The sequence below is a fragment of the Mustela erminea genome, chromosome 9 (assembly GCF_009829155.1).
Source record: "Mustela erminea isolate mMusErm1 chromosome 9, mMusErm1.Pri, whole genome shotgun sequence".
Classification (NCBI taxonomy): domain Eukaryota; kingdom Metazoa; phylum Chordata; class Mammalia; order Carnivora; family Mustelidae; genus Mustela; species Mustela erminea.
The window spans coordinates 84,071,856-84,088,791 of NC_045622.1; the positions used below are offsets into that span (position 1 = coordinate 84,071,856).

The 16,936-nt window shown below is 50.4% G+C and overlaps 1 protein-coding gene across 1 annotated transcript; it reads left to right on the forward strand.

The window, feature by feature from the left end:
• The first annotated feature begins 1,146 nt into the window (after window positions 1–1,146).
• RCN1 (reticulocalbin 1) lies at window positions 1,147–13,631 on the forward strand. Its single transcript, XM_032358236.1, has 6 exons — window positions 1,147–1,495; window positions 5,421–5,614; window positions 6,712–6,890; window positions 8,614–8,674; window positions 11,395–11,594; window positions 12,438–13,631. The coding sequence occupies exons 1-6, from the start codon at window positions 1,242–1,244 to the stop codon at window positions 12,543–12,545; spliced, it is 996 nt and encodes a 331-aa protein (XP_032214127.1). The 5' UTR covers window positions 1,147–1,241; the 3' UTR covers window positions 12,546–13,631.
• Window positions 13,632–16,936: the final 3,305 nt, after the last annotated feature.

Here is a 16,936-nt window from a genome sequence, read left to right on the forward strand (position 1 = left end):
CACCTTTACTTTTCTAGGGATGCTTCACCTGAGGCTCATCAGTAGGGCTTCAGAAGATCGGCAGATTTCCTGACACTTTTATCAACGATCCCTGCCAATAGCTGTATGTGCCTTTTTCTGGAAGGAGGCCCATGGATTTCAATGAGTCTCAAAAGGCTGTGACTCAGAATCATTGCCCTACACCCACCTGGTCCGATAGGACAGCCACTAGCGGTATGTAGCTATTTAAGTCTAAATTTAAATTAAAATTTCAAAGGCTTAGTAACAGTAGCTACACACGAAGTGCTCAATAACCACCACAGGACAGCCAAGATGGAGAGCATTTCCATGATTGCACAAAGTTCTGCAGAGCTTCTCAATGTTGGTAGCATTACTCTGCATTTAATGTACAGACAAGATTTGTTTAAATCACTCGGTGTTTCGTAAAATGAGTTGCCATCGTTCAGAAGTGAAAACATCGGACATCTGACATTCTGATTTCTTTTGGGAAGCGGAACTATCTCCCAGTTTGGGGCCTTGCACTCGTGGCAGCTGGAACGCGCAGGACTGCTCAGTTTAGTTGGCCCCCGTCATACTGAAGCCACTTGCTTGGCCCTCCTCGACACTAGGGTTTGCGACCCTTGTTTCTAGGGGACCTCGGCCACCCTGGTTTCTTTCCAGTCTCTTGTGTTTGTTACCAGACTCCCAAGTTTGGGTAAGTGGGGTTGAATTTGGTGTAGGAGCAAATCTTGGGACGGGGTCCAGGACTGGGATTCGGGCGCCCCGCTGGAAGCTGGGGAGGGGCAGCGCCTTCCTCCCTCCCTCCGTTCATTCTCCGGAACTGGGAGAAGAGAGGGAGAATTTTATCCCGAACATCTGTTGCTTGACAAAGAACTTCTTGCCCGTCTTCCTAAGAGCCCTCCAGTCCCCAGCCCAGTACGCCTGGGCCCGCCCCTCGCAACCAGATCGCTGGGAGGGGCCGAGGCGAAACCCGAGCCCCGCGCCCACCACCCGGGCTGGCGACGTGGCTCGGCGGCCCCGGCCTCCCCCCAGCAGCCCGGCGGCCAATGGGCGCGTGAGCCGGGCTGCCCGAAGCTTCCCTGCCCGCGGCCCGGGGCGCGCCCCTTCTCTCCGGCGCGGGGCGGGCCCGTCCCCTCCCCCGCTGCCGCCGCCGCCGCCGCCGCGCTGGGAGCCCCCACTCCGAGTCGCCGTCCTCTTCGCTCGCTCGGTGCCTCCCCGCGGGCCGCTCTCCTGCCCTGACGATGGCGCGTGGCGGCCGCGACCGCTTCCTGGGGCTCGCCCTGGGGCTGCTGCTGGCGCTGGCGCTGGCGCCCCGGGCGCTGCGGGCCAAGCCCACCGTGCGCAAGGAGCGCGTGGTGCGGCCCGACTCGGAGCTGGGCGAGCGGCCGCCCGAGGACAACCAGAGCTTCCAGTACGACCACGAGGCCTTCCTGGGCAAAGAAGACTCCAAGACCTTCGACCAGCTCACCTCGGAGGAGAGCAAGGAGAGGCTGGGGTAAGGCCGCGGTCCGGGCCGCGCTCGGGGGGCGTCGCAGGTGCCCGCGGGGACACCCGGGCGGCCGCCACGCGGGACTCGCGCCGCAAAGCGAAAGCGAAATCGGGTGCGCGGTCGGAGGGCGGGGACCGGCAGGCGCTGCCGGCGGGCTCGCGCGGAGTTGCCCGGGGGTCCCGGGACCGCGGCGTGGACACGGCCACCGCGCCCGAGCCGGGGAGGTTTACCGCGGGGAGGCAAGAACGTGGCAGCGGCCGCGGGAGCCAAGGCGATCAGGGCCCGCCCCCTACCCTCGGTTGCATCAGAAGGGAGGGCGGAGGGTGTACAAAAGAGTTTGTGCGCCGTGGCATTTTAGTGACATATGAGCTCTTCCTCACCCTCCCAGTTTCCTTCTTCTCCCCCCACCCCGCCATTCCCCGGGGTTTAGGGTTAGTGGCACTGCTAAGAAGGTCTCCAGGATAAACAGAAATGGATAAAAGATTGAGGGGCAGATGAAGGAGAGGCTTGATTTCTGGGCGGGGGCAGAGATGTTCTTGCCATCTGGCTAATAGTAGGAATAGCAGAAATAGGGGTATAAAGATCCTCTCAAGAGAAGAGGGGCATTAGGGGATAGGGAGTGGGAATTGAGAGTGGAAACTGGTCCCCCAGTTTATGTTTCCTGCAGTTGTCTGCGGAGGCACCCAGTCCTTTGGCAATGAGGGCAAAAAGCTGGCGGGTTTCGTGGCAGATTGTGGATTTCACTGGTGAAGGCAGTTGAATCAGGAGCCAAACCTGGAACACAAAACTTTGGTACATTACTGCATTCTCTCTCTCTCTAGGTCCCCTGGGGATACCGTTGGGCTTGTGCAAAGGCACCTGGGAACCCTTCCACTGAGCAATCAGCCCCAAGACCTGGTCCCAGGTGGAGGCTAGGCTGCTCTGGTGTGTGTGTTGGGGTGGGGTGGGGGCTCCCGTTAGCCTGGCCTACTGGGCACCAGGCCTGCCGGAACTTGCTTCCTGGGGGTGGAGGATCTTCTTGTCCTGCTACATGAAAAAGAACACAGCCATCCCTGTGCTGCCAGTGCTACCAAAGGCCAATGTGCTTGGTTAAAATAGGAGGCTAAATTATACCTATTGTGTAGGTGCACCAGCTGCCTTCTAAGATAAAAGGATCTTTGAACTTCAAAGTCATCCCCAAACAATCACCTTTTATTTTGCAGAGAAGTAGTTTCTCTTCTTGTCTGGCACTTAACAATGAGGGCCATTGATGGGTTCGGTCTATTGTATTGCTTTGAAGCACTTGGTAACTGATTTCTTCTGGGACCCTGAGAGGCCGCCATTTGCAGCACTGCCACCAGAGAGCAGGAGGACAGGTTTTGGGATGTGGAGTAGGGAACTCTGTAGTTTGCTGTCCTAACAGCTTCCGGTTTTAGTGCCTTCCTCATGACAGGCGAGCCTAGTGGTGAGAACTAGTGTAGGTGGTCCGTCTGCATTTGGTCCCTTTGGGCATACCGCCACGTCACTCATTTAGTCATGCAGCAAATGTTTGAATGGCTGCTGTGTGCCAGGCACCTTGTTAGGTACCAGGCAGATACAAAGTTAAGACCTTGTACGCTAGGCCTCCAAGTCCTTACTGTCAGGAGTAGAGGAGAGAGACACAAGCAGACACTGCGTGTAACTGCTGTGATGGTGCCACGTACAAACCACGGTGACCACAATCGGGAGAAGGAGCCCTTAGGGCTGCAGGTTCCAGACGGGCCTAGGGGCCTGGGGACGCCATCTGATCAGAACCAGCGGGATGGTCAGAGTTTGCTGGGGATACCAGCAGAGCGAGGCTTTCCTGAAGTGAAAACGACCTGCTCACAAAGGTGTTGAGACCTGTCCTGGGGGTGAGGAGTAGTGGGATAGTAAAGGGACAGGGCAGAGCAGAAAGGGTCTCTGTGAGGTGGAGACTGGACATTACTCTGTACATGATCAAAACGTGAGCATCCTCAAAACTTGTTAGGAACACAAGACCAGCAGCACAGAGAACGTGACCGAGGCATGGATGGAGAAACCAGGGACAGGGCAGTGTCCATGAGGGCCTGAAGCAGGCCCAGCCTGTCCCGAGGGCAGGAGAGGGTGAATCCAGACACAAGTGGGAGGTAGAACTGTGCGTGCTTGCTCTTGGCTTAGCGTGGGGGTGGGGAAGAGGAGGGAACCCAGCCGGTCTGCGGCCTGAACCACCGGATGGGGACTGGACACACCACTCATCGGTCAGGTAAATCTAGGCTAGAGGGGAGGGCTTGGGAGCGGTGGGTGCCGCCTGGGACAGACTGGAACAGGAATAGCCACCTCCCTGTCCCCTGCCCCCACCAAGCTTGGGCTGCTGAGGGGGAGTGTGGCTGGATCCGGGCAATCACTGCCTGATGTTAGATTCTGAAAAGGGGACCCGTCCTAAAGCCACTGGAGACACGTAGGCCGGGGAGCTGCAAAGTGGAGGCCCAAGGGCCACATGCAGTCGCAGATATGCTGCACGGTCTTGGAGAAAACGTAAAGTACCATCCAAGTGATGTCACATGCAGACCCTGATTCCTAGTTTCTCTTGACACGGTCGACTTTTATTCCCACGTGTTAGGCAGTGTCTGGAGCGGAGATGGCCAGCCTTGCAAGTGGCCGCAGCACATCTCCAGGTTTGCCCGAGGCCCTGCCGGGGGTCTCTGCTCGCTCTGTTCCTCACTGGGTGAGGGGAGACTGACTATAAATTGAGACTCCGAGGGGCTGTGATTCCCTGGAAGGAAGCCTCGAGGCTTTGTCAGTCTTGAGACCTGTTAAAATGGCCGCTGAGGAGGGGACACCCGGAAGCTGTTGGGAGTGCTTACGTTTTCCTGAGTTAAGAGGAGCAGCTCCCTACCCAGACTCAGGTAGACGATGGAGACTTTACGCGTATTAATGAATTCATCCCCCATTTCTAATTAATTAAAGAGTAGCTGTCAGTCAGAACTTCAGTTGACAGTAAGAAAGTTTTACCAGTGAGGTGACAGGCTGCAGCACAAAGCAAAGAACCTAATCGCTAATTAGCCTGGGTGACCCCATCCCAGGTGAATGGACTCAGACTTTTTTAAGCATTAGAAATAGCTTGTGGGTGTCCTTGAAGGTCCCCACAGGGACAGCTTCTTTCTCTTGGGACCCTCGGGCCTAGAGGTGGACACTGGGGAGTTCCCGACCTGAAGTTTGTTCTGGACTCGGGCTTGGGGTACCTCAGTAGAGTTGCATGGGCAGTCACTGGACTGGGGGTCAGCTGTGGAACAGGTGACGCCACTGGACAGAGACATCTGTACCCTGAGGACAGGGGTGTGGGCTCCTGCGGGTGCTCAGCTGGTCAAATTTCTTGAATAGTTTCCGTGCCGTGAAGGCTCTTTCACCCCTGACGTCTTAGGCTTTGACTGACAAGGTCCGGTCTCCTTCTGCTTTACGCTTCAAGTTGTTGTTGTTTGTTTTTTTTGCACTGGCCTTAGAGCCCGGTTACGCGGTCATAGCACATACTAGCTGTGTGATCTCGGAAAAGTCATCTCATTTCCCTCAGCCTCGGTGCCATCACTCTAAAGAGAGGGGGTCAGAATGCACCTGGAGAGGACTGCTAGGTTTCATCTTACAAATCAGCTCTGATCAGTTGTCCAGCTGCAGGGCACTGTGTTGAGAAGGATTCTGAGGCACATCTGGGCTTATCAGGGCAGAGGCCATGGCCCACCCTGGTCGTGTCTGCCATTGGCACTGGGTCGGGAGAGGCGTATTATCTTCAGAAAAGATAAACTTTAAGATACCTCCCAGCATGATCAGATAATTGATTTTACTTCAGTTGTTTATGCATTTTAGATTCTATGGTGTTTGATCTTTTTCTGGATCAGGATCATGTTAAGTCTTGAAAATAGACTTGAGGGTTTGGTGTTGGCTTTTTTTTTAACTGCAGGAAGATTGTTGATCGGATTGACAGTGATGGGGACAGCTTTGTTACCACTGAGGAGCTGAAAACGTGGATCAAACGAGTGCAGAAAAGATACATCTATGATAACGTTGCCAAAGTCTGGAAGGATTATGATCGGGACAAAGACGATAAGATTTCCTGGGAAGAATACAAACAAGCCACCTATGGTTACTACCTAGGTAAGAGGTGCTGCCCGAGTTTTTTGCACAGCTGGGGCCCTCAGAACAAGCTCCCTGCTCGAGCTTGTCCTCTCTGTCGACACATCTGTTGCCTCGGGGAGATGTCACAACCCCCTAAGCAGAACCTCCTTGTGTAGCACCCTCCTCTGCTTAGTAAGAATGTACAGAGCTGCTTACTCTGACTGAGGCTGTAGGTGGTGAGTAGTGGGAGGCGTCCAGGGCCCAATAATGAGTGACTTAGCCTGGATGGCTTACTTGGTTAAGCATCTGAATCTTGACTCGGGTTCAGGCCATCATTTCAGTCAGGATCGTGAGATGTGACTTCGGTTGCTGCCCAATCTGAGCTTACGATCTCGGAGGCATAAAGAACAAAGAGTAGAGATGAAGCGTGTCTGTGGGACAGCTTCAAAATGCTGCCTGGTTTCAGATACCAAAGATGGCTGGAGCCCTCAGGGAAGGCTTCCTGGGGGAGGGTGGCCTGGGAGTTGGGCTTTGAAGAATGGATATGTATTTGGAGAGAGACAAGAGGGGAAGGTGGGTCAGCTGCGGAAGCAAAGGGATAGGAGTGTATTCAGCAGTGGACAGGGTTTGGATAGAAGCCATGCTTGTTTGTGGGGAATGATAGAGGGATGTGTGCAGGCGCAGTGTGCGGCCCCACTGGGTGCATGGGAGAGAAAGCTAGGAGATAGGTCTGAGGAGAGCCGGAGATGCACTCACTCATGGTTAGATTAAGGGAGATCTTAAGAGCCAGACAGAAACATTTAGACAGAATGTCGTGCGTACTGGGGAGCCTGTGTGTGTTCTAGATCAAAAAATGATATGAAAGCAGGGTTCTGCAAAGAAAAGTATGACCATGTGGCCTAAAGCCAGCACTCTTAACCACTTGCTATAATGCCCCCAATAAACTGCTAGGGCCTGGATTATTGCAGGGGAGGGAATGAAGGGGCAGATAAAGGCATTCTGAAATGTTTCAAAGAACTCAGTGGATTTGGGACCTTTTGTCCCGTGTGTACCGTTTGAGCATGAAGGATGAGTGGTCTGGAAGGAAATGCTTTCCGTAGTAGCCCAGTTCAGACATTTCTGCATACATCCTGCAGGAAACCCCACAGAGTTTCAGGATACTTCAGATCATCACACCTTTAAAAAGATGCTGCCACGCGATGAGAGAAGGTTCAAGGCCGCAGACCTTGATGGTGACCAGACAGCTACTCGGGAGGAGTTCACCGCCTTTCTGCACCCCGAGGAGTTTGAGCATATGAAGGAAATTGTGGTTTTGGTAAGATCATTAAAGAACCTGAGCTGGGAAAAGACCAAAGCTTCATCTGTACTAAAAGCTTGTCCCTCCTTGCAAAGAGAGTGCATTTGTCGGCCGGATGGGAGTTGGAAAAGAACTCTGAAGTGGACTACGTTGGGAATCCTTGTCTACCTGATAGATTAGTCAGGGTCGCCTAGCCGCTGTAACAAACAGCCCCAATCCCAGCCTTGGGAAACAAAGGTTATTTTTGTTTCTACCAAGTCCCATGCAGATGGTCTGAGTCATGTGGGCCTTCTGGGTGCTTCCGCGAGTACTATCAGATACCCAGACACCATACACCCAGACACGCTGCCATCTCGTGACTTCCTGGTCATCCTGGAACAACCAGCTGGGAGACAAAGGAAAAGAAGGGGAATGAAGAGAAGGCAACAGTCTGCTATTACTCTTGTGGCCAAGATTGTCCCTCCCTTTTACCTTCCACGGGCTCCTTCTGGATAGGATGAGGCAGGGAGATAACAGTTTAGATGTGTGCCAGGAAAGAGCAGATGGGTTCAGTGATCCACTAGCTAGTCTATGTCCCATTTTTCAGCCTTGCGGGAACTAGAAAAAGACACTGAAAGTGTCTTGTTAAACCACTTGAAAGTGGTTTGTTACTTGAAACTTGAAAGTGATTGTTGAACCACAGGGGGATTTAAAACTGGCTGGAAGGACGCTTCTCTTAGGAGTGGGGCTTGGGAGGGTATGTGGGTCTGACCAAGGCTCGGGGGGAGGGGGCGGTGAATGGGCATTCCACAGGGTCTGGTGGGGTCCCAAACGTCTTCATTTTCCGTGACAGTAAAATAAATGCCATCACCTATTTCTTGAGCAGGTGCCCAGGCCAGTTCTAACTGCTTCGATGCTGGGAAACAAGGGGCTAGGGTTTGTTGTTCCTAATTAGCTCTGGACTATTTTAGTTGTCCAGCTGGTGGATGGAGTCCCCTCTTGCCTCATGCTTCCCTCTCGTGATCACCGTGACACCAAGGACTGGGCAGTGGCTCTCAGCATCATTTCTTTCTATCACCCACCATCCATGTGGCGATAGCTACTTTGCCAGGGGACCGTGAAGATGGGGGAATTGTCCGTAAGTGCATTACGTGCCTCTGGACTGGCTCCCTGCTCTCAGGTTGGCTGTTCGCTTCAGCCCAGGATGCATCTGACAAAGGAGAGTCATTTAATTACTCACCCGAGCAATAAACCTAATTAAGAAGTCAAATGCACAAAGTGTAGCACATATACGTCCAAAAGTATAATATACTTTTATGTCTTAATTGCCTATTGTTTCATATTGTTATGACATCCACTTAGTCTTCATCATCCACTCGACCCTGGAATCTACTGTTTGTGATTACCCGGTCCAGTGGTTCTCAAGCTGGGTTCCTCACAGTACCCCAGGGGATGATTTGGCGGGATGGTGGGCATGGTTGGCCTGGCAGGGCTTCTTGATAAAAATCGGAGTCCCGCTGGGCTTTTGCATTTGAAGAGAGTGTTCTGCTCTTAAAGTTGGGGGAAGAAGAAGGACTAACAGAAGCCACTACCTGTTTTTCACAGGTAAGAAGCTACTGCCCTGGGAGGTAAGGAGGTGAGCCAAAAGTTTCCAAGCACTTTCAGCCATAAAAGCCAGATAGAGAAGGATAGTAGGTAGATTTCTCAGATTTACTTAGAGCACGCCTCCAACTTGCCTTCTCTATTGCCCTTTGCTTCCTAGGAAACCCTGGAGGACATTGACAAGAATGGGGACGGGTTTGTGGATCAAGATGAGTACATTGGTAAGTGTGGCCTGGGGTCTTGCTAGGCCGTCCTCGGACATGCCAAGGGACACCATTACTCCACCCACATCTCAAACTGCTTTCCGTGCACATCTCTTTTAGCAACAGCTGCAAGTCTGAAGTTGTCACTCCTATGCCCTCCCACTGGAGAGGGACTTGTCACACCAGTCCCAGGGTACAGCATCTGGGATGCACTTGGGAGACCTCACCCAGAGGCCAACAGCAGGCCCCACGGCTTCAACAGGTGGCCCCCACTCCCCTGTCTGGTTTTACCTTTGCAAAATGGGCATGGAAATCCCACAGGTTTCCAGTGAGGCCAGAGCAGACTGGGTCAGGGGAAAGACCCCAAAGGCAGACGGTGGGTCCGTGGGGCCTCGAGGCACTGAGCAGGTGGAGCCGGGATGAATGCGACTGTTTACAGGCCCAGGCATCTGCAGGAAGGGCTTTCTCCTTAGAGAGGTGACTCCTTGTACAGAGGGCACAGCTGCCCCATGCTTGGTCATCCTGTGCCTCTGGTTTTTGTTGCTTTCATTGGGAGTACCGCAACCCGCCTTTTGCCCCGGTGGCTTCCACTGAAGCGTCAGGAAGTGGGTTTTTCTGGTACTGGGCGCTGCGGGAGTGGGAGTCAAATTCATGCAGCTGGATCAGAAGCTGCCTTGCTGGTTAGAGCCCTTCCGAGCAGCTGGTAGGCCTCCCAGCATAGAGGACTGGGGCAGGCCAACTGGAACTTTCCATTTCATCCTCACCACAGTCACATGGGTGCTCTGGTACAGGGCTCCCTAAAGCAGGTGCCCTCCCCTGGCGACTCTAGTACTCCCAAGTGTTGATAAAGTAAATGCTGGAAAGTCATCTGACGGATGGGATACATATAATCTTCGTGCCCACTGTTAATAGAGGCAGTTAATTACCTTTTGGCACAAGACCAACGCGCACGTCGCCGTTGGTCCCTGGTCCATGGTTGCGTTGCTTGGCCACCCCAGGCCCGAGAATCGTGCCTTCTGTAATGACGAGCAAAGTTTCTTCTAAGCAGAGGTGATCTTTGATCGGAAGGCCCGAGCGCTGTCTGCAGGTGTGTGGAACAGACAGTTCGCTCTCGCCGTGGTAATTAAAGCAATCTCGGTGGCACTACCTCCAGAGAATAACATACTGACAGGCCCCTCGTGGGTGCGAGCCGTGGAGCTTTCCCCGTGCCCGGGGTGCGAGCTAGGGACAGCTCAGAGCTGCGGACGCCTCGCCTTGACGGTGGTGATGGAATTAGACAGAAAAGGCTGACGCGCTGAAACAAGCCATGTCACCCTTTTGATTAAAAGTGTGTGCTCTTCCTGGCCCTCCTGAACTTTGCATTGAACCGGTGCAAAGTCAGGGGCAAAACTCTGAGGGGCTCTGCCTGAAAGAAACACTCCATTCTTGACACCGGGGAGGGAGGGAGGTGCGGGGCATGGTGCTTGAAAACACAATTCTGAGTGGCTCGCAGGCAGAGGGGAGGCCCGACGTGTGGACTTGCCCAGCAAGTGACTTCATTTACGGAGGAGCCTTGTTTTCTGCTGGGAGTGAGCAGAAAACCGGTGGTGATCTGGTGCGGTGGGAAGAGCACCGGGCTTGGGAGTCCTGGCTTCTCCACTTAGTAGCTGTGCGACCCTGTGGGAGTCACGGCATATTGATAAGCCTCAGTTTTCTCATCCAGAAAATGGGAATACACAGCACACGTGCATGTGGGACTTGATGAAGCCCAGGTTAGCTAATAAATGTGACAGCCTTGCTCTAAAACAGTCTGCAGTGCCAGGTGTGGCTCTGCCTTGTAGCAGAACCAAGGGTCTTGCCTCTCTTTTTCCTTCATTCACTACGCACTCTCCCTACCACTTGGCATTTCCAAGCTGTGTTTCCATTAAAGAGAAAACTGCACACAGGGTATCTGTCTTTTCAAAGAAGAGCTAGTGACTTAGCAAGCAATGTACTTAGATTTTTTTTTTCCTTTCCCAGTCATTTCATAAAATATAATAATTCATCTTAGAGAATTGTTATAAGGATGAAATAAAATGATCTCTGGGGAAGCCCTTTGGAGATGATATAAACAACAATAGGAATAAGTGGTTGAGACCAGGGGTGGGAGCAGAGTGGCCCTGTTCCCATGTAGCCTCGAGCTCATACTAGCTGTGGGTCCTTGGGTTAAGGCTGTGCCTCAGTGTTTTCATCTATAAAATGGGAACAGTAACAGTAGCTACTTTTAGAATTATTATGAAAGTTAAACAACAACAACAAAAAATGTGTAAAGTATTTTATATCTGGGCCATAGGAAGTGCTTGATGTTGGTCTTTATTACTGTTTTTTCACCCACATAGTGCCAGTTTGGCTTGTAGAGTTTTTTCACGGAGAGGATCCTCTTAATCTCATAGAAACTCTGATTTGTAAATCACTACTTCCAAGTTACAGACAAGGCAACTTAAGATTCACTGAATTAAGTAACTTAATCCTGGTCACTGAACTAAGGCACGAGCCAGGATTCATCTTCTGGCTCCTGAGCTCCGTTTTCTCTCTGTTCCATGAGGTGGCCTGCACGGCGGCTAAGTCACTACGTCATTATCCTACAGACACTGCCCGCCAGACATTTGGGTGAGGGGTCCCGATGGGCCCCCTCATCTTTCCAAAACCTCAGCAGCTCAGGTTTTCCTTGACTTGCCTTCCCGCTTGTCCTGCTAACCGAGAACCCCCTTCCCTTCCAGCGGATATGTTTTCCCACGAGGAGAACGGCCCCGAGCCAGACTGGGTTCTGTCGGAACGGGAGCAGTTTAATGAGTTCCGGGATCTGAACAAGGACGGGAAGTTGGACAAAGATGAGATTCGCCACTGGATCCTCCCTCAGGACTACGACCATGCTCAGGCGGAGGCCAGGCACCTGGTGTATGAATCAGACAAAGACAAGGTAGTTCACGTTCTCCTGGAGTCATTCCTTGAAGGGAGACCGTTTACACAAGATGGGTTCTGTTTGCTTCTTTGGTGATAGCATTGGCCCGTGGCCCACGCAGCCGTATCCTTATCGACTTCTCTCATATTTGCCCTACACTGGAGACTTGGGAGCTTAAGCCAATACCGTGATAACCCACGGTGAACTCATTAGAGGCCCAGACAGTCCTGGATAGTCCGCTAAGGGCCACAGACTTAATTCCCTCCCCTAAGGATTGCAGAAACCGTCACTTCTTTGGCTGTGGGCCGGGCATGGATTTCAGAGGTGTACCCTGAGTTGTCCGAGGACTGGTTTGTTCATTCTGTCAGTTGGGTCAGCAGACACTTAGCAAACATCTGTAATGTGTCAGGCACAAGGGTGCCCATCCCATGACATCCCAGACATTCCCAAGCAAGCTCGTCCTGCTGGCTCAGACACCCAGCCCTTGAGCATCTTTTGATAAATACCCACATAAATAAATGAGATTTAGAAAGAAGCCCTGCCTCTTCCCAGTTCGATCGCTGCTCCACGTTCCTGGGAGACAGGCAAGTTCCGTAGTCAGGCCATAAAAGGGGAGTGGATCTCTTCTTCAGGGCCTGTTTTGGGAAAGCCAGCACTGCTTGTAGACATAACCAGATTCTCACCGCGGTCTGGTTTTTGCAGGGTGGTGACGGTGGGTGAAGGGGGTGCCTGGCAGCTTCTCTTAATTATGACATGCGCTATTTTAAATGTTGAGAATCCATGAAATTAGGGGAGTTTCACGCTGAACCGTTCCTCAGAGTTACCAGAACTTCTGTGACAGATCTTTCCTCTCTCTTGCAGGATGAAAAGCTAACTAAAGAGGAGATATTGGAGAACTGGAACATGTTCGTCGGGAGCCAGGCTACCAATTACGGGGAAGATCTCACAAAAAACCACGATGAACTTTGATACCTCTTCCCCATGGTGCATACAGCAGACTGTCACAGGCTTTCTCTCATTGTCTTGGAGGGTTTGCTACAGGTGTCTCGCTTACAGCAGTTGGGGACCCCCAAAAAGCAAGTTTCTGACCTCAGATTGGGGTTAAAATGATTTTTCAATCACTGTTTCCTGGAAAATAGTCATCGCGCTCGTTTCAGTAAGACTTCTCCGCAAACACATTAAAATCTTGGTCAGTCGCGACACTCTATGGGGATAGTTGCTAAAACATGATTTGGTAGCTTTTTCCGTTAAACATAAATGAAAGAGCAAGAGAATGTGAAAGAGCACCAGATTCAGAAGTTGGGGGGCTGGGGGACAGTACATGGAGCGACTGCTGTGTATTTTAACTGCACAGTTTTTGGGTCTGCCACTGTTGAACAGCGGGTGAGGGAAACATCTGGTGAAGCTACAGTGGTGTCCCCCCTCTGCAGGCTTATTTCAGAGCAAGTCTAATATTCCCGAGTCTTCCTTCTTGACCTTATACTCTGAGCTGTCACTGTAAATGGTATATAAAACCTCTGTGCATTTTTCTGTACAGACCTGCTAATGTGCACAACAAATCCATATCTTTGTGGTGGTTTTTTTTTTGGTTTGTTTGTTTGTTTTTACAATAAGCAGCAATCAAGAAAGATAATGTGAAAAAGAAAGGAAGTTTAGCCGTAGGGAAGAAATGAATGTCAGGCCTTCGAAGAACTCCAGGAAAATGATGAACACTTTATTATACTTGAGAACATTTTCTTGACATGTAAATGAGGTAGGTCTGAGCTTTGAAAAAGTGAACAGTAGTACAATCCGTTTCCTCGCTGATCACCGACAGGAATGAAGCGGTAGGATCCTGGGGAGGCCGGCGTCGTGGAGCCCTGGAACCCACTCCTGCTGGTCCTGGGGAATCTGTGACCCTTGGACGTGCCCTGGGGACTGCTACACCAGGGAATTAGGAAAAGGTGGTGTTCCAAGTCATTGGCTGAACTGGTAGAAAACAGCTCTTAAAGGTTGAAATTTCACCTTATAAATAGTGAACAAAATAAAGGATCCCACTGAGGATTTTCTACTGTGTGCTGTGGTGTTTGACCTCTGATGTACTATTTGTGACATTCTTGTTCATATAGAATTAACAGTGGGATAGGATTATATTCATTAAGATGATAAAGGCTCCATTTATAATCTGACTACAAAAATGTTTAGATTATGCTCACATTTACCTATGTAACAAGTGCATAACTTCCTTCTTTCTCTGCTAGTAGGGGCATTTGCCAGTCATTTTAACTGTAAGTCTCTCTTAGACTGGTTTCAAGGCCTAGGCCCTACAGGCTCTGGTCCCTTCCTGTATCAGCATCTCCTTACCGCTCTCCCCTCCACCTCCTGTAGCGACGGACTTTCTAGTCTTCCAGCACAGCAAGGTCATTCCCAGCTTGAGCCCTTCGCACTTGCTGTCCCGGAGATCCAAACACCCATCTCCCGCGTCCTCAGGGAACTCGGATGGTGCCTCCACAATGGGGCCTCCCACGTTCCCATCATTTATGGTGGTCCCATTTGAGTCCCTGTTTGTATTTTGTCTCATTTCCCTGTTCTCTTCTTGGTACACATTTAAGCCACTGTTTCCTAGGGTTGATGTCCAAATTACCACAAAGAGGGAGGCTTACAACAACAGAAACTTAAGTCTTCCCCAGTTCTTGAGGCCAGAGTCTGAAACAAAGGTGTAGGCAAGGCTTAACCCCCTGGGGGGCTCTTGGGAAGGATCCTTTCTTGCTGCTTCCAGATTCTGGTGGCCCCAGCTGTTCACTGGCTATGGCTCATCACCCTCCTCTCTGCCTCTGTCTCATGGCCTTTTCTTTCTGTCTCCTCTGTGTGACTTACAAGGACACTTGTCATTGGATGTAGGGTCCACCTTGATAATCCAGCATGCTAACCCTCTCATCTCAAGATCCTTCCTTAAATCTGGTTTTCCAAGTTAAGGTCACATTCACAGGTTCCAGGGGTTAGGAGGTAGACCTGTCTTTTGGGGGGGCAGGTACCTGCAGCCCACTGTACCGTTTGATGTTTTCTTGTTTGTATACTGTCCATCTTCCCCAAAATGCAATGGGAGAGCAATGGTCTGGTCTGTCTTCTCTACTGCCGTTGTCCAGGACCAAGAGGAGGAGAGCCTAATCTGTAATAGGTGCTCCGTAATTACCCGCTGGACGGATGAGAGGTGGTTAGCTTTCATCAGAGATAATGTTCTTCCCGGGGGAAAAGTGTGTAAATAATTAAAAAATAGCTCACATTTGCTGAGTGAGAAGTTAAGTAATTTGCCTGACTCCACAATGATTAAATGGCAGAGCTGGGATCAAACCCAGGTGCTCCGGCCCCATATCTCCACTGGGTAGCACTAAGCCTTACTGCTCCAACTTTCAGAGCTGATACATATCCCCTTTATTTCTTTGCTCACCCACGGTGTATGATTATATGGTCCGGGAATGAGAATAACTCCTCTTACCCAGAACGAGGCTGACACCTTTTTTTTTTTTTCTTTTTTTTTTTTTTTTTTTTGGTAATGAAAACCTGTCTTTTGGAAAATGAGAAAATATTATCTTGTAACCTAATTAGAAGCATAACACTTGTAAAAGGTGCTAACATTATTTTTACCCCAAAAGGGATTGCTGGTTGATTTATGAAGTTATGCATAGTAAGATGTTAAATATATTTTGAACACTTTCAAGTCAGTGCACATAAGAAGAGAACCCTCACAGAGACTAGTGCTTCTGGGGCTGAATTTAACACTATTTAAAGAACGAAAACCTTAGCTAGGGGACATAACTGTTAACATGGTGATTTGTAAAGCCTTAGATTTCTAATAGGGTCTGACTGTTTCAAGGAAAACATATTTTGTTCCTAGGTAACATTTCAAGTCAGATTATGGACAAATGCTACAAAATTGATCTGTAATGGGAAATACTGTAGTGTCACAAAGCATTATTTATATGCTTAATGTGATTCAAAGCATTAATTGCTAGGAGCCAAAATCTGTCCAAGCAAAACATGAACACCCATTTTGTACCGCCTGTCTCTTACTATAGGTTTTTGAATGAATTCGAGTGTAACAAAAAATCTAGTTAGGAAATCAGCAACACCTGGAGGTTTTCTTCACCTGCGTGGATTGTTGTAGTTGCTTCTTGTTAGCAAAGGCATGAATCCTGTCTGCTGAGAGGTGCCCAGCAAAAAAAGAGCGACACAGCTACTTGTTAGCCACCCAGCAAAAATATTTTGTGGAGTTAAGTGGTGGATGGCTGACTGGATGTTTTTAAAAGTCTTTCTAGATGGATTCTGCCACCTTTATAATAAAGTCTGGCTTCCTCCCAAGTATATGCAACTAGGATTTGGCTCTCTCTGGAGTCTTAAAACAAGTTTATAATGCTAGAATTTCCCATTAAAAACCAATGAGCGCTGTAATGTTCACTGCTTTGGCTCACGCTGAAGTATTAAAAACTTGGGCAGGGGAAAGACTGTGTCATCGGTACTTAAACTCCTGCAGTTTACATGAACTTGGAGCTCTTTGCACAGAATCCATCTGCACTCTCAATTCGGGCCAGTTCCACAGTCCGAGGCTGGCTCAATGTACCCTCAAGGTACTCAATGCCTCATACCCTAGGTAGGAGGCATCCCGGCATCCCATGTGTTTTCAGTACCTCTGTCATTTTTCTCATATAAAATAGAAAATAGGGGTGCCTGGGTGGCTCCTTCAGTTAAGTGTCAGACTCCATTTTGGCTCAGATCATGATCTCAGGGTAGTGGGATCGAGCTCCGCGTGGAGCCCCACAATCAATGGGGAGTCTGCTTAAGGATTCTCTCCCCCTCTTCCTCTGCCTCTGCCCATTCCCCGACTCATGCTCTCTCTCAAGTAAATACATACATCTTTAAAAAAATAAAATAGAAAACAGTGTGCATCTAGCCACTGAGGCGTGGGAAAGAAAATGAATATAAGGCTTGGTTACTTCCCACCTTGAAGGTGCTTGTGTAGCGAGAGCACAAAACATTTCTTTTCTCTTACACTAATAGCCATACCAGCCACTAAGCCAAGTTCTTCCACACATTTCTCCTGGAACCCTCGTCACAACCTATGAGGCTGGTACCCACAGGAAAGAGGGATAAGTTGGGCTGTGCTGTGGGAACAGACAACCCTACCACCTCAGTGGTCTAAAGAGGCTGCTCTAGGCCAGTCGTCCACGGCAGCTGTGGTGTGGGGGCTCAGCGGGGTGAGAGTCAAACACAGGCAAGCCGGTGTGGTCAGGAGTGACAGTGTTGCATGTCAAAGAATGTTCTCCTAGTTAGAAATGGCAGGGCCAGGATACAAATCCAGGTCCCCGTCTGATGGGGGACCCCAC